Below are 18,223 nucleotides of genomic sequence, written 5' to 3'. Positions count from 1 at the left end.
ACAACAGAATAAATGAGTCAGGAGACGAGGAGAAATGACTTTTGAAAAAGAGGATCGACTGCAGATGTTTGTTTTGAGCTGTTTCACATTCAGTTACATATATTCTTGTGTTGCTAAACATAGACTCACTTTCCATGTTGACATGAGAAACTGTCACAACCACTGTTTGACTGCAGTCATTCATGGTCTGACCTAAATAAACAGCAGCGTGTGAGCTGCACAAACTGCATTTGAATAAAAACTACATATTTTTAGCCACATTCTGGAGTCTCATTTACATGTAACAAAACCAACTCTCAAGTTCAGGTGTGTGCAGGTGAAATGAAACAAGCTTCTGCCAGTGTTCTTATGAAACCGTGTCTTCTTTTATTGTCTCTAACACTGTGAAAAAATAATTACATAGAATTTGAAAAAAAGCCAAAGGAAATAAACCAAAAAAACAGGAACAAAAGAGAGAAAAATTTCAGTAATATCTTGCATGTTTTGTACATTTTTTTTTGCCACGAACAAAAAGGAACCCAGCAAGAACATAACACACGTGAACAATATATAGAGATAAAAATAAGGAATTAAATGGAGAATATATATGCTTATTCGAACACACACACTGATCCTCTCTTTGTTGTGATGCACGGCCCCACTTTTCTTTTAAGTGCAATATGGATTCCTTCACTCATGTACTGATTGTTGTCATTATATGCTCAGAACAATCAGTTGATCTTGTTCACTCGTGCAGCTGTTCCGGCTCAGCAGCTGGATTTAGTCGTGACCTGAGGCCCTGCGACGTTCCTTCACTCTGTCTCACCAGCTGTCCTGCTTCCTGCTCGGGTTTGACTGATGTATGGTTTTGGAAAGTTACTCCAAAATGCCACATGTAGCCCTCCTTATTCCCTCCTAATCTTTAAAGTATTGTGGGAAAACGAGATAGACACAGTACTGTAATGGTGCGCACCGTTTTAGCAGTTTAGAGTTTTAAACCTTCAGATTTTTTTAGCAGCCAAGTTTGTTGGACTCCTCCTCCTCTAACGGGGCAACTTTAAATGGTGTCAGGGGCAACTTTTGACACTTCAGACGGAGGTAGACGAGACTTTAGCTCAGGTTGCTGAAGCGCAGATGTCCTAAAACCCAGGAAAGAGCAGGAAGGAGCCATTAACGTTTTGCTAACCTTCTGTTTCTTAGCATAACCTGTAGCTCCACAAAACGCTTTGACTTTGGAAGTAATGCTGTATTAGGCTGCTACTGTAGATATTAAGCTTTTAAACTACCCTCGGCTGAAGTTAGAGCAGTTGAGCAACTTGCACTGTTTTCCTTTTGTTTCTGAAAGACAGAAAAGTCACTTCTTTGGATGCTGAGTATTGCTCTTCCTACAGCCGGGGTAATCACGGTTGCTTAGCTCTGAAGGTTTTAGTATTCTGTTTCAATAGCGGCCAATATCTGTTTGGAAGCTGCTTCATTTCGTCCTAACCAACAAGTGTAATGTCATTTCCTTCAAAAGCAAAAAACTGTGATTATAGGACTGTTTCTGACACATTTAAATCTGCTTGTAAAGTTTAAAGCTACTATAAAGGCAAATATTATGATGATTTCATCTTTCTGTTCCTCGTGTAAGAACTGAACTGGGGAAGAAAGCGTTCAGTTTTGCTGCTCCAACAGCGTGGAACTCTGTATAGACTGAACTGAAGCTCTCAGAGCTCATCTCACTTGGAGCTTTCCGGTCCTTGCTAATGGACAAACAGCATGAAACCATTAAGCAGTGCCTGTGTTTCTGAATAGTTATGTATATTTGATAATCTTCTGTCCTTTACTGCGATTTTTCATTCACAAAAATGCATTTTTAAATTGTTGTTATGTTTTATACTGTTTTTTATGTATTTACTATGACCTCTTGGCCAGGTCACCCTTGTGAAAGAGATCTTGATCTCAGTGGGTTTTTTCTTTTACCTGGTTAAATAAAGGTTAAATTAAATATTTAATATATATTAATATTTCTACATAAATGTAGAATTAACCTCTTTGAACCCAAAAACTTGCTTGTGAATTTGAGAGGCAAGTTATGTTTGAAAAATAGCCAAAATTCTACCATTTATCAGAGCAAGAAATTACAAAAAATAAAAAATAAAATAAAAAATTGTTGGATTTTTAGCGTTCCAACAATACTGGAGTGCATTATGTGTTCTAAGTTGTTGTGTTTGGAAAATCAACCAAATTTAGGCTTAAAATTGTTGCATTTTGTCAATTTCATTTTAATATACATGTCTCATTTAAAAATTCTCAAAAAATACATTCCTGCAGTAACCAGATTCTGTAAAAAAAAAAAAAGTAAAAAAAATAAAATAAATCTGTGCTAGTCCAGACATCTGGGAAGCCCTTAGTGACTCAGCTGCAACCGACAGTCACATAGCTAAAATTCAGGGACCTGTCAGCTGAACTGCAGGCTGTGTTTACACAAAGTAAATAGCTGGAAAATAGTGAAACAAATTAAAAATGAAACAGTAAAATATCTATACTAGATAATTAAATGCAATATTTTTGGACACTTGGAAGAATGTTGTACATGCTGAGTCCACTTTTCATTTTTTTCAACTTTTATCATGTAAATAACTTTTTAAAAAATGAACTTTCGTTTTGTCGTCGTTATGATTTATGATTTTATCGTTTTGTTTTACTGCATAGAAGACATATTTGAGCTCTCTCTACTTTTAGTAAACTTTTAGTAAAAAGGTGACAAGAGCAAGAGCAAAAACAGCATAAACTGCATGAGATTCAAAAGGTTAAAGCACATTGACTCTGAAGAAGCATCCTAAAAATGAGGTTTCATACTAAGAATTTCTAATTTTGAGCCACGATCAGTGGACAATACTACATTTAAATCAATTGTATCTGCACAGAAAGGATAATCAAATTCTAAAATACACAATTTGTAAAGAAAATCTAATTCAAAACCATATAGTTCTCTCTCTTTTTTTTTTTTAAACTGCGGTCAGGAGTCACCTCCATCATACCAGCAGGTGACAACGTGACATTTACTGAAAACATCAGTCAAACCCAACTTTCGGCAAGCCAGCGGTCCCAACACATTTCCAGAAGCATGAAAACACATTTGGGTTGCATGTTGTCAACAGACACACACACACACATGCACATTCACAGATGGATGCATCCAGTACATGTGTTAGTATGGACACAAAGAAACACAACGGACACAAATGGCTGCTGCATTTCTTGGTCTGCTCAGTTCTCTTTTTATGAGGGGAAGCTTTTTTTTTTGCTCAGTCTTTTAGCACCCACCGACTAACTCTGAAAGGTAAAAATGGACACCGAGTCGCTTCAGTTGGCCGGAGATCGCATGGCACAGCACAGCACAGCACAGCATGGAACAGGGCGTTTAGCTGCGGGTCTGGCCTGCTTCTAGCCTGGGTTGGCCTAGTTGAGACGAAGTTTTGGCTATTTGTGGCCTGGCTGCGCTGTCGTTTTTTCTGGCCACAGATGCCCCCTCTCTCTCTTTTTCTTTTTTAATATACTTTTTGATTAATTAGAACCCCCAGAAGCATACAAAATAAAACATGTCTTCAAAAGTTGAAACACACACTTTTGCACGCTTCTTCCACTGTTGAAGCAATGCAAAGAAAATAAGATTTAAAATACTGATTTACTTAAAATAAAGAAGAAAAGATTATGTCATAAATAACCTAAATGGATGTCAGAGGCCTGTGAAGATAATATATTGTCTGAAAAAAGACAACCAGCCCCTCAACATAGATGCGTTTATGCAAGTTAGATGCACCTGCAAGCCCCACGTGTTGTAATCTTGAAGGAAAGTTCAAAAAAGACTTTTTTTTTAATCTTGAAGATACAGATTCGACCTTTAAATTTGCAAACCGGTAATAATGTGTCACAAGAGAGAGCAAAGGAGCATCAGCACACATTGTGGAGATGGAAATAAGGTGGAAAAAGAAAGATTCCTTCAGATTTCCTTCCAAATCACAAATTTTTCACTGTGGAACCAAATCTAGCACAGTTTTTTTTTTTGGCATCTGTGGTGTCTTTTACATATTTATGCGTCCCCACTGTCAACAAATACTTAAGAGGTACTGACTAAGTGCCTGGGTGGCCCGACAATGTGGGGTTGTTTTTGTGGCCTCAGTACCTCCTGTGTGTCAAATTTACTCCTTCTACACAAGGTCATAACGACATTGCAAGTCAGATGCAAAATACTGCGCAGCTACAACTCTGTAAAAAAGGTTGTAAAGAGGTAATAGAATGCAATACCAAGGCTGTGATAACCATATAAATTTAAAAGGGTGCTCCATCTGCCATTCTTTCCTCCATAACCACTGAAACACTTTATATAGTGACCTTGGAGCTACGAGGTTCCATCTGATATATGGAATCAGCGCAGCTTGTGGTTTCCTTTCTCACTGTTTATTCTAAACAGTAGCTATAAATACTGTTTTTTTTCCTTTTTACTGCTCCTTTGCACGCAATTACCATAATATATCGTGAGGGGTTGATAGGGTGGCTGATAAGTGCGAATGCTCGATGATTACCTCCGGAGGCGCAGAGATTTCTGGTTTCAGTTTTTTGCAGCCTGCAGGTTTTATTTAAAGCGTTGTCGTCATCTGCTCTCGTTTTTAACTGCTTGAACGTGTAAAGATACAAGCGGGTGACTATTGCTTTCTGTTGCTCTTAACTTTGACTGTCCCTTAAAAAAAGGTAAAAGCGGATGCAAAAAACATTTATTGTCTTCCTTAAGAAATAAAAAGGGGGAAAAAAGCTGGATTAGAAGTCGAACCTTACAACTTCAAGGTCAGGATATAGTAAAGATCGACGCTGCTGCTTTGCAGTCAAATCAACAAAATGATTGTCACCGTGAAAGGTGAAGTTTATGAGATGTCAGTGTGCAAAAATAAATGACTTCCACTGCTCTTCACCGATTTGGTTTAAGAGAAGCAGACTTTTAAATGCGCATCATTACAAACCTGTGGAGTTAAAAGCCAATCACACGCACCAAAAGCTGACACAACAAAATGGAAAAATCTCGGACACAAAATACCACCAAAATATTTCCTATCGCAGTGAGGAAACCGTCACACGTTACACACACTGTAAATGTAGTACAAAGTACCATATGAGCTAGATAGAACCCTCTGTACCTTCGCGTTTGATATGTTAGACCACATTTGAACGTTCCCATTGCTTACAAAGTTTGCAGTGCAGCTCAAAGGGAGCAGCTGCTTGTTCTCCATCCATCACTTCGAATGTCGTCAACGTTTCAGAGAAAGGCAGTCCAGTCACAAGACTGGAAGTTAAAGAAAGAGTTTCATGCCAAACAAAGACATCCATCAAAAGGGAAACACTCGCTCGTGCTGGATATTCATCATTTTGGAGTGAAGCTCTTCAAGTTTTCTAATTCAACATCCACTTTTAAAAACACCATCCGTCTCTTTTTTCAAAAGGTTTCTAGCAACGATCATGTAGCCACATACACGTTAAAAGTGTCACCTCAAAACGCTGAACCTTTGGTCCACAACTCCTTATAAAAATATTATAAAATGCTTCTGAATGCCATGTTCTTCATACGTTTCCGTATAAATATGGAAAGAAAAATCTATTCTACTGTGCAAGTGAGAGAAACAAATACTTTTTTTTGACACTTCAGGGTAGGGGAGGTACCTTTTTGTACAAATTGCAGAGAATTTTGCCAGGATGAAAAAAAGCGCTCCCACCGCACCTCGTTTCACAAATATCTTTTTTTTTTGTCGTTTTTAGCATCGAGTGAAATATGAAGTATAGAAATGCATCATGATGATAAAAATGGGAAAACGAGGAGGCGGAAAAGGAGCACAGAGATGCTTGCTACCGCTCCTTTCCGCTTTAGGTGTGGCATGTACAAAAATCTTGTCGTCCAGAGCACCTCATTGTCCACGCTTTACAAAAGAAGACACAATAGTTTGTGTGTGTTGGCACATAAGCATTGGCACTCCGGTTCAGTCACTGCACCACCTTAAGAAGCTTTGTCCCACTTAAATCAAGGTAGATCTTGTAAGAAATGGCCATTGGGCGAATTTTCTTGAGGAAATAGAAGCATCAAAAAAGTGCCAGATATATTCATAGTCCAAGCTGCCCCGTTGCTGCAACACACAGAAACAAATACGTTTTCAAAGATTTGTGTGTGTTTTGCAATATGTGAGAGTCAGAAAATGCAAAAAAGTGTGGCTAACAGAGCTTTTCTGTAGCTCACCGTACTGCATTGCATTCTTTGTACAAGGAAATAACTTTAATATGACCCAAATCTCCATATGGGCTTATTTACAGAGATGAGGTGGGAGGACCACGCAATGCAGGGAGATGATCTGACAGCAAGATGAGGACTTCAGGTGGAGAAAACTTCCTCTGTGCCTCCTTGAGCTCCTCTTCTTCCTGCATTCAAAGTGCTCAACTGTTTTTTCCTCTTGATTGTGGCTCTCGCTGTTGCTAACTGTATTACATGTGATGCTCGTAACTGCTGGGCGAGAAATGAACTGAAATTCCATGCAGTGGAAGCTATGGAAAAAGGATTCCTGCTTATGTATACAAAGGTGAGATTTTTTTTTTTAGCTTTTTCCAAAGTATTTTTGTGTTTATGTATCGGTATGTTTCTCACACATGAGTCTGCATCCGTTGTGTGTGTCTGCTGGAATAGTCAGAAGGTGGAGATGAATATGAAAAGCGAGTAGAGCTTCCGTACTTCCCCAGCCCTGTTTCAGGACTTTGCTGTCCTGGTCCTGGTCCGGGTCCTGGTCCTGGACCGGGTCCTGGCCCAGGCCCGATCCCTTGTCCTGTTGGGTACATCTCATACGATGGCCCTTCCTCTATGGGTGGAGCAAAGCCCATTCTGGGGTAGGTGGGATACTGGGAAGGGTATCCGTAGTTGTCATAAGCCAGTTGAGTTGTTCCGTCCAGCAGGCCACAGTCTCCGGGGTAATCTCCGGGTGACTGGAGGGCAGGATTAGGAGGCGCTTGTTGGCTCTGTGCTGCCCTGGTGAAGGTGTTGAACTGGGCATAGGTGGCATGCGACATCCTGGAAGGCGGGCGGGGGTCGTAGCAGCCCGCTCTGGAGCCCGGCACTTGGCTGGGGGGGACAGCACCGCTGGCAGCAGCTGGAGGTCCACTGGATGTGGCTCCGGCCGGTCCGCTGTTGAGGTTCGGAGAGCGGAACTCCCCCTGGTAGTGGATGATGCGGGACTGGGGGCGCGCCTCTTCGTGGGTGGTGGCTCGGACATTGTAGTAGCCGTTGGTTGGATCCTGAGATCAGATGGAAGAAAATTAGCCAGTTAGTCCGGTTATTTCTTTTAATGTAGAGAGTGGACTGAAAGTAGGCTTACAGTTGTTTCACTTTTTGTGTCATGTTTTAGATCTGATTAATCCAAACCATAATTCCAAATCAGTATTCCATATCCCTTATTCACGTCTATTTCTTCCAATCTTGGTTTAGATTTTTATGGGGTTTTTAAATTTATTTATTTTTTTACAGAGAATGTGAGCAATGGCAGACAAATTAAATCGTGAGCAAAGAAAGTGGACACTAAAGCAGTACTGAAAGTGTGAAAATGCAGAGCAGGTGTGCACATCATGGCAAGGAGCCTTTAACACTCCCCTACCTTCACACCAGGCAATTTATCACATAAGAAGTAAATTTGAAAGCACAAGCTGATTTGAGCAAAACTACTTTTGGCCCACCCTGTATTTGAGGAGCAACAATAAAAACCGTTCAGACATACAGAAATAGGATGTGTATCATGTGTGATCACTTTTGTGCTTGGGTTAGCTTAATCTCAAGTTAGCAAAAGTGGTTTGTTCCGGGTTTGGGTGTAAATAGCTCTAGAATGGTGCAGATTCCAAAAAAATGAGGCGCTAGTGTGTTGCATGTGTTTCAAAAACAAAAACTTACAGGTAAAATTAACAAAATAAGGCAAATCAATAAAATAGGAAATCATTTTTTTCAAAAAAATCTCATAAAATATAAAAAAAAACTGCATAGATTTTAAAATATATGGAAATGTCAGTATAACAAACAAAAAAAGCTCACAATAAATCAGATGCAGCACTCTTAGAAACATAGTTTTTGAGAAGAGAAAACTGGTTCAGAGCATTCTGAAATCTTGATGCTGTACTATTGTTTCATGCTATGTACGAGAATGTAATGGAGTGATGCAGCACACAGTGTATGTATGACCAGGAAAGTTTATGATTCCGTAATTTTATTTTACTAAGACAAACCTTTATTCTTCCAGGCCTCACCTGGACTAAAACTCTTAAATAACTTCAATATAAAGTCCTGCACCTCTATGAAAACAGCAAAACAATAGCTAGAAGTAGAGAAAATTCAAAAATGTCTTCTGTGTAGTATTGCACTGGAATAATGTCATTAAAAAAACAAACAAGTATCTATAGGCATTCACAATACTGGAAAAAAGATGACTCTACAATCCAAAGACATTTATGTTTGTTTCCAAACCTGTCTTCCATTTGCTTTGGGTTATCACAGCTTGCAACTGAACCCAGTTCAGGCAAAAAGCTCACGAGTTTTTGTGACACATTGCAGCTGAGTTACTTATGGCTTTACTATTGTGCCAGGAAGCGTAAAATTTTTAGGCTTTTACAGAATCTGGTTGAAGAGAATACTTAATTTTTGCCACATTTTTAAATGAGACATGTCAAATAAAGTAATGTTACAAAAATATTATGATTTCAAGTGTAGATTTGGTTAACTTCCCCACGTCACAAATGAGTAGTTAAAGAAAAATTTTGAAAACCCTACAATAAATGGTGTAATTTTGGTGATTTTTTTTTTAAACGCAACATTCCCTTGAAACCCACTGACAGGTTTCGTGGCTCAGAGGGTTTTTAGGAGGGTTTGACACTCAGCGATGGTACCATGATGCCTAAAAAACTAGGGCTTCTTCACAGAGAAACCTGATTAAAACAAGCTACAAATAGTGGAGAATTATCCCGGTGGACTTTAAAATAAAGTAACCACAATGCTCATTTTGCATAAAGCTAAATGACACCAATAATGAAGAAAAGATGCTTTTAACCACAGTGTAAATGCAGGACCTGAGGCAAAAAGAACACCTACCAGGACCTGCGAGATGAACACGATCACAAAGCTCATGCACCATGCAGGACACAATGTCAGAGATGCAGCAGATAAGTGTTTTCCTGAGAAAGCCAGTGTCAGCATGCCAAAGTGTCTTTGCTGAGTCATCTCACCTTGAGCTCGTACTCCTCGCGGGTGTCGCTCTCGCTCCTGATGTCCTGCTTCAGGTCCATGTCGTCTTTGAATGGCTGAGTGGAGGGAGAGAGGGAAACAGAGGGCAGAAACTAAACCATCAAACAACGAAACACACAGACGGAAAGAGGGAGGGTGAGAAAGGAAAGGAGAAGGAAGAGAGAGGGAGGGGAGAGGAAAAGAAGAGTTTCAGCTTTTTCATCCCAAGAGACTGGTAGACGAGAAACGAGAGTTAGCTGTCGGGGGGAAAAAAAACAAGGGTTTCAGCCCTCGGCGCTTTAAAACCACCTCAAAGGGGCTTCGTCGATTAGGTTCTCCGGGACTTCCAGGGGTTTTTCTAAAAGGAACACAGCGTTAAAATGAGTATGTGTGTTTTTGTGCTTTTCATGTGCACAAATATATATGGGTAGCTTAGACTGCACCTTTCACGTCCATTTTTGTTCCTCTTTACATGCATGTACAATAGGTACTTTATTGATCTTGATTCCAGTGTATGTCCTTGTGTATATATTTTTAATGCATTTTAGTGCATTTGAGATCTTGTGCATGTATCTCTGTTTCCCTGTGTGACTGTGTGTTCGCCGTTGCTGCCGTGTCGCTCTCAGTGTCGGTGCATCTGTACATTTAAGGCCATTGACCCATACGCCTCCTCTCCGCGGCCTTCGCTGACTCAGATGGGCGTCTACTCACGGAGTACATGGCCTTGACCATACGAGTTGCCGTGGAGACATTGGCCGCCTCCTCCTCCAGGCTGTGGGTGTCTTTGTTGACTGTTTCTACCTTGATGTCTGGCTTACCGAGGGTGACACCCCGGCGACCTGAAAGAGAAGAAAAGCCAAAGAGTGTTCTGAGATGACTATGTTATGATTTATTGCTATATGATCAAAATTAAATTGAATTGATGTAAATGTATTAGGAATTGTGGGTAAAAATGATGAGAAAGATAAAAGTTTTTTAGTACATCTCTCTCCCTGCAGATCTCAGAACAGATAATGTATTTATTTTTTACATTATTTAGACTCTTTTCATTAAATCATGCACAGTCTAAAGCCCCAGTTTGGGATTTTCAGATTTGTGACTTCAGCAGTTCCTTGTTGTCGCTGTTTGTAAACTTGTACCATCAGAACAAACTAAAAAAAAATTGTAATCACGTGAAAGAATCTAAATATAGGGGCTTAAAAGCTTTGTTCGGCAGTTTTGTGTCAAGTACCGGGAGAATACGTCTGCAAACCTTATTATGCAACGATGATGCGCCACATTCGGATGTCAATAAACTTTACCCTTCACAGTGTCCCAGCTACCCCAGCTAATGGTGTTTCTGGTGGGGCAGAAGGTGGTCAGGAGCTTTAGCTGACCCTGATTCTAGTTGTAAATGAGAGTATTTAAATGTGTATTTCATGTCAAGATAAGATTTTCTGATGCTATAAGTCATTTTTCCCCTACAGGAACTTGCAGATTGTTCTAGAGCAACCTGAGCTTGTTGTGCATGTTCCAACCACAAAAAATGGATTTGAAGAAGATCTTTGAGGTCTGTAGATAAAAGTACTTCTGACTGGCCCTAAAAAAACTTCCCCGTGGGTATTATTACTGATTGGTTAAACTCAGACGACAACAAGTGCCATTTTCCTGACTTCTTCTCCTTCCCAACATTGCCATCAACAACTTAAAAGTCAACATGCACAGCAGGTTAACATGAGAAACCCTTCATAATTCTATTATCTACATGTTTACAGAACAGAAAGCCTTTTATGACTCACTGATCTAGTCTCATTTATATTAACCAAGCAGCAACTTCCAGGACTAAAACATTAAATCAACAGTGCCAAAAATTGCAGCTCCACGAATGGCCACTAGAGGCTGGCTCTAAAAGTGAGTTGATCCCCACAGAACTCCATGTTTCTTACATCCTGATACTAAAAAGATTCAGGTGTCTACATTGAAATTTCCTGTTCCTGACAACTGTACAGGGAGTATATTATTATAAAACGCATTTGTTTAAATTGTATTATTAAGGTTTAAAGTTATTCATACTTAAGAGTGTGGCCACTTTGAAATCACTGCTTAGAAAACCTATAGGTGACATCGCAGAGGGTTTGTACATCTTTATATACAGTCTATGGCATTAATCAACATTTCCCACAAGACACAAGCCTGATTTCAGTGTTTTTAGTAACATAAAGGTAAAGAGGCTGAAATTAAATGTACTGTGTGTGCAAAGGGCTTCACTTAGCTGGGATAAGACTGTCATCTGCATCACTGCAAAAATGTACTTTGTAGGGCAACAAAAAAAGTGTATTTCTGTGCTAAACACTGCCTTGTGCAACTTGAAATGCTCAGCTTAATGTGTCCCCAGAACAGTCAGTGTTTGTCGACATGAACAGCTCACTTCCCCAGCCAGAACCCTTAAAAGTAAAGATTTAAATCTGTGAAGTCTTGAGCTGCTTCGTAGACAGCAAATGAGAGACTGTTTATCTGGAGCCACAACGATGTTTGTTTGAGTTTCTATTTCCAAACGGTATCTTTTCTGTAGTGGTGTTATCAGCTCCGCACCAGAAAATATACTCTTATCCCCAGAAAATCCCTCTGGGGAGTCTGCCAGTCACCTTCACTGTCTTTCCCAATTCTTTATTTGCTGTGGAGCATCTCAGAACGGAACAATTGGAAGACACCATATGTTTTTTAGCTCTCTGCTTTTTGCAGGGGCACAGTTTGTGTTCATAAATACTAATTGGATTGCCGCAGGCTGTAGAAATAACATATAGGAATTCATCATTTAAATACGCTTCACCTTTCTTGTTCTCTGCTCTGTTATTTATGTACTTTAATGTACAAGTGGCGTATAAATACATTATTTAAAAAACACAATTCCATGTCAGTAGAATGAAAAGGGGAAATGTACAGTAGGCGTTTGAAGGCAGTTTGCCATATTTTATGAATATTCATTAATCTAATTTGAATAAAATGCTATACGGTCTGCATATGTGCCTTTCTTCATGGAAAAAGCAGAATGACAGATAGCAGTGGAAAGTAAGACTGATAGACATGTAGAGTGAGTGTGTGCATGGCCCTACACAAACGCATTAAAGGAAACCACTGAGAGCACTCACTGCCTTTGCGTTGGCGGTAGAGGAAGAAGGCGAGCGCCAGTAGAAACATAAGCAGCAGAATGGAGGAGCCCACTGTACCACCGGCGATAATTCCCACCGGAACAATATCTGAAACAAACACAAGCGGAAATAAAAGAGGGCCGAGGTTGAGGGACAGCTGCTGCCTCATTGTTGCGGAAACCTGCGTCGTTTAAGCACAAATCCTCTTGTGTCCTGGGCTTAATATTGAATCTCTGAGGGCTGGTTATGTTGATAAGGCGTGCTAGTCAGACAAGGGATAAAAAAATGCCTTTAGTGAACATGTAAGGACAAAATCAAGCTCTCTCCCTCTCTCTCTCTCTGTCTCTCTCTCTCTCCTTCGAAAGATGTTTTGGTAGATTTTCTGAAGCCGGCGAAATCTGACAGCTGAAAGAAAAAGAGCAAGATAAGACTGACAGAGCATGCAGAAACCATTTTCTCAAGGTAATGTGACATACCAAGCTCTCATAATAAAACATGGAACCATCCAGAGGAGACTAACATCACAATCTATCTGTCCTCCAGCTGAGGCCTCTGTGTAGTAATCCTGCTCAAGGGCACCTCAGTCCTAAACAAAGAGAAAAGCATCTTATTTGGGGTTATTAAAGGCCCCCTCCGGATTATTTTTTATTGTAAACAAATTGGGGTTTAGTGCTTAAAAACTGAGCTAATAATCTTCATGGTTCCATCACACTTGACTGACAGTGACCAAACAAGCCACTAATTCTCATTAAATTCTGATTTAAGATGTTCATTTTTGCATGAAAGTACATTGCATCACCTATTTACACTTACAGAACAGCAAGAAGAGCACAAGCAAATGGAAAAATACTGAAATCTCAAACACGAAATGATCAAAACTGTTGCACCCATGCAAAATCTCAGGAAGAAAATAAGTTTTAATGCCTTTAAAGTCCATGTGATGAGTTGAATTTCTTCATGTTCAACCATCCGCAAAGCCAATTTTGAAACTTGTGGCATGATTGCAAACTTGCAGCATAATATTATCTCATCTTGTGCCAACTGTGACACTAGTAACTCCTAAAAAGCAAACATCACACTTACAGTTCATTCATGAGCATGAAATAATACTGTAGAATTTGCAGTAATCATGTGCATTAAACAGGTTTCTGGCACCATTTTATTCATGTACTCGGCTCTCGTAAAAGATATCCATGTTTAGCTTCATGCCGCTTTTGTCGTATTTTCTGCTTTTTTTCTGTGTTTCTTTATGCATTACTGCAACCGCGCATGAAACAGCAGAGTGGCATGAAACTGCTGGCACCAGTATTCCTGCATCCTTGTACGTGCTCGTAGAGACTTGAATCAAAATGAAACAGGGAGCTGCTTATGAAAATGCAGCAAATATATAATCCATAACAAATATTTTAAAGACCCCCTCTGGAGACGTTTTGTAAGCGTGTTACCGTGCCTATATAATGTTTTTAAAGACATATCATGAATGAAATAAATAGCCAGCGCTCTGGTTGGAACTGCAGTGTACCAATGATAGTTTAAAAAACATTGATTTAGATTTTCTGAGGTTTCATATGTCACAAACCGAAACAACCAATCCTGTCACCTTGCAGGGTGGAGCTTTGTGTATCGTTTTTCTTCATTTGAATTAGTTTCCAGCTTTAACATGAGTTTTAACATGTGAAATTCTGGAGTCATGAGAAGTTTTACAGTGTTTAAGCAGAGTTGTAGATGAGCTTTTTACCTCCCATCTGCTTGAGCTGCAGCAGATGGGAAGTAAAAAAAGGCAGAGACTTTATAAATCTGCATATAGCAAAGGTGTAGCTTTACATTTCATCCTTTTTCAAAGTCGGAAGTGATTATATTCATTGAAAAATACGTAACTTTGATACAGATGAGATAAGTTTTAAGGATTTAATCAATGACCAGAGAGGAACTTTAGCTGTATGTTATGTTTTTTCCTATAAAGTATTTGCAAAATTAAAAACTTTTTTTAACCACTATTGTTCAGTGTCTTAAAATTTGGCATTCTTAAGTTGTCGCATTTTTATGTTTTAAGACACGTTACCAAATGTTATTCATCAGGTCACAAGCCCAAACATAAATGTATGTCCCGTCTTTGGTTTACATTAAAATACAAACAATTCGCTGTGAAGCAGCAATATTTAGCAAAAAAAAACTTTAGTGGCAAAATTTTAAATTGTACAAACTCCAAGAAAATATTCTAAAATAATGCAATTTTTTTAAAATTCTAATAATTAAAAGAGAACATTTTTCAACATTTATCTTTTAGTGCTGATTGTCTAGTTCTTGTGATACATACACTACGTTCTAAAGTTTGGGGTCACTCAGACAATTTCATGCTTTCAATTAAAACTCACACTTTTATTCATGTGCTAACAGAATTGCACAAGGGTTTCATAATCATCAGTTAGCCTTTCAACACCATTAGCTAACACAATGTAGCATTAGAACACAGGAGTGATGGTTGCCGGAAATGTTGCTCTGCACCCTTATGTAGAAATTCCATTAAAAATCAGACATTTTCAGCAAGAATAGTCATTTCCCACAATAGTAATGTCTACACTGGATTTCTGATTAATTTAATGATATCTTCATTGAAAAAACTGCTTTTCTCTCAAAAATAAAAACATTTCTAAGTGACTCCAAACTTTTCAGCGGTAGTGTAACAATAATAATCAGACACCAGAGTGATTATTGATAGAGGCAGCTGTATCAGAGCTAAAGGAGCGCATTTTTCATATCGGGAGTCAGTTTAAAAAAATCATAAAGATGTTAAATCAGTCAACCAGGATGATAATCAATTGACCCACAATAACAATGATGTTTCAGACAATTCCGGATGATTGATTTCTTGTATTAAAGTTGAACTGATAATGTATTTCCCTCTTTTCCCTCCCTTATACCTTTCTCCTCCAGCGTGATGATCATGGTTCCGGGTCCAAAGGAGTTCCAGGCGGTGCAGTTGTACGGCGAGTGGAAGTCAGACTCCATGACGTTGTTGATAGTGAGGGTGGAGAGCACTGCCCCGCCCTGCGACGGAGGTTTGCTCTGCTCCACGGTGTACCTCTCCATCAGGGTGCCTTTCTCCTTCTCCCAGACATTCTCCTTCCAGGCCCAAACCTGAAACAGAAAGTCTGACATTTAGTCTCCATCCTGAGAGCGAGGTGAAAATTGCACTTCTTAACACAAATAGTAAAACAATTTGTAGTCTGCAGAAAAGCAGGTGCACTTGAGTTGGAGATGAAGTTAAGATGATGCATCTGTGGCGAAACATCTGTGAATTCATAAATCTGCTCCTAATCAACACAGCTGATTGGAGCGTCCCATTACTGTGACGAAGACCTGAGTCTTCAGTGTGTTTGATTTTTATCTGAACTCCTCTCGTTACTGCAGCAATCATCCGCTTCAACCTCAGGGATCAATAATGCTAATTTCACTTTGTCTGATCTTATTTAGTATCAACTACAACAGACTCAAGAAGTAGTCAAGAAGGAACATTCAGCAAACAGATGGGCTGGTGTTAAGAGAGGTTAAAAGACACTAAAGCAGGCAAAACGAATTATATTCGCATATCTCGGCTTTTACTTCTTCTCCTTTTGCAGAAGATGCCTAATTATAATCTGTGTGGCAACTTTTCAGGCCGGTAAAGAAAGAAATTCCTCATAAATAAGTCAGAGGAGACACACACACGGTGCAGCAAGTGTACATGAGCGATTAAAAACTCGAGGACGTTTTTCTACTTAAAATCTGCTGACTTGGAATTTGGAGGGTATTAAATATGGAACATGACGGTATCAAATATACATACAGCATTATGTTGGGCTAATCTACCTTTTAACCTGGCTTGAAAAAATAAAAAGGCGATCAAGACTCATAGAGGGACAAATCTGAAAGAGTCCCAAATCTTCTGCTTTTTAAATTTTTCTTCTGACAGTCTTGCATAATTCATCTCTTACTGTCTGAATATTTCTTTATCGCTCGTCCTCACAGTAACTATATTGCACCACCTCTGTCTGTATTTCTGTCCCTCTTTCTCAGTCTCTCATTGCCTTTTTTATGAGCACACACACACACACACACACACAGTATCATATTCCATATTTTATAAGTCCCTGTGTCTCTGCATTAAGCCGAGACTATAATGTCGTATCACATTATACGCTCTGAGCTCTCTGCCAGTGCAGCGGGGGGCTGAGGCTTTCTAAAAGCTCTGATTTCTGTCATGTCGGCACCACACAATTGGATAATTGACGCTGAAAGGTACAAAATTTTACTCCCCCTCCATCTCTCTCCCTCTCATTTCAATCTATTTCACCCCCACACTCTCTCTCGCTCATTCTAGCCTTCAAACTCAAATTGAGTTAGTGGATTTATTTCTATTTTTTTGCTTCTTTTTGTGATTTGACAGCATTCTGGCGTTTCCCTTTTTTAAGGTTCATATCACACATTGTAACTTATATAATACTTGCTTTATATTAAATTGTAGTTTGATCAAATGTTGCACTCAGAGACTATAGAAAAAGGCAGGAATGGGAAAAAACAGCACATACTTCTGCTGTTGTGGCAGTTTCAGGAGGATATTCGATTACAGATGTCTGGTAAAGCTATCTGTGAAAGCTTTCTTTTAAAGAGACCTTTGGAGAAGCATCACTGAACTGGAATCGTTTTGAGCTCTGGATGTTCACTGACCCTTCAATAGAGACCATAAATAAGTAACTGTCTTAATAAGTAGTGTTATATTCACCAATGTGGAATTGTATGTGATAATAGCATTTTTTTCCTTGTGTGTTTCTTTCTGAAATCGTAAATCTTGACAAATTCAACTCAAAGGGAAATTTGGAAACCTCTGAACCCCCCAAACCTGCTGGTGAGTTTACAAGATTTGATAGTGTTTATGTCCAAATTACACCATTTTCAGAGCTAAAAACTGTAAAAAAAAAAAAAATAAAAAAAAATCATCAAATCATGATCAAATATGTGCGGTATTAGCTAGTGGAAATTGTGACATTACATCAAAATGTCATTAAAAATTCAGCCAATTCAAGTAATTTATTCTAACCAGATTCTGTAAAAAGCAAAAAATAAAATCTGCACTGTCCTGTGCATCCAGCAAGCCATTAGTGACTCAGCTGTAACCAACAGTCATGTGACAAAAATTCAGGGACTTTTTTAATGTTCTAGGCTGAACTGCAGGCAGTGTTTACACGGAGCAAATGGGAAATAAGCATAGAAACAAATTACAAATGCAGGTAGCACAGGAGTGGTTCTGGCACTGAACTAGACACACTTATTCTTAGGAGCTCCTGGTGATATCTAATTAAACTCTTGTAAATTATCCTTTCATACCACAGACAGGAATACCAAACTTCTGTGGCAACTTTGCAGTGTAGACTTGCGATATCATGTCGTGTAAAAGGTGAAGACCACGTCTAAACCCAGCTCTTACATGCATGAGGAGGACGACGATATGGATGTGAACAGCCCAGCTAGCTCAACAGGTGATGCTAGCCCCAAGCTTTGGTCAAAGGTCGTGGAGGCTAAAGGTGCTCATAACATGGATATTATTCAGACACTCGACGTGATCAGAAATGATTTTGCCACCAAGATTGAAGGGTTCTTAAAGGCAATTCAAGATGTCAAGAGAGATATACGAGACTTCTCAGGTCGCATGGATGAAGCAGAAGAGCATATCAGCAATATCAAAGCTAATGCAGAGAAAGGCAAAACTGATGCGCTAGATCGACCACGACTGTGTTTCCCCAATCAGACGAAGCAACAATAATCACATGACTCCCTTGCACCAGACATCGCCCTGCAATCACACGAC

The 18,223-nt window shown here is 39.3% G+C and overlaps 1 protein-coding gene across 2 annotated transcripts in view; it reads right to left on the bottom strand.

Moving 5' to 3' along the window:
* Positions 1-343: 343 nt before the first annotated feature.
* The window catches only part of kirrel1b (kirre like nephrin family adhesion molecule 1b), a 112,408-nt gene continuing 94,528 nt past the window's right edge, over positions 344-18,223 (bottom strand). The window contains exons 11-15 of one of the 2 annotated variants that reach the window (XM_022208671.2): positions 15,300-15,516; positions 12,379-12,486; positions 9,962-10,089; positions 9,253-9,363; positions 344-7,284 (exon numbers count right to left, since the gene is read on the bottom strand). In XM_022208671.2, coding sequence (XP_022064363.1) covers positions 6,640-7,284; positions 9,253-9,363; positions 9,962-10,089; positions 12,379-12,486; positions 15,300-15,516 — 1,209 coding nt within the window. In that variant the 3' untranslated portion in view covers positions 344-6,639. The remainder of the gene's footprint in view (positions 7,285-9,252; positions 9,364-9,961; positions 10,090-12,378; positions 12,487-15,299; positions 15,517-18,223) is intronic. The other variant, XM_022208672.2, reaches the window with a different exon arrangement.

This window comes from Acanthochromis polyacanthus, chromosome 9, assembly GCF_021347895.1.
Source record: "Acanthochromis polyacanthus isolate Apoly-LR-REF ecotype Palm Island chromosome 9, KAUST_Apoly_ChrSc, whole genome shotgun sequence".
Classification (NCBI taxonomy): domain Eukaryota; kingdom Metazoa; phylum Chordata; class Actinopteri; family Pomacentridae; genus Acanthochromis; species Acanthochromis polyacanthus.
This window is presented reverse-complemented; position numbering and strand designations above follow the sequence as displayed.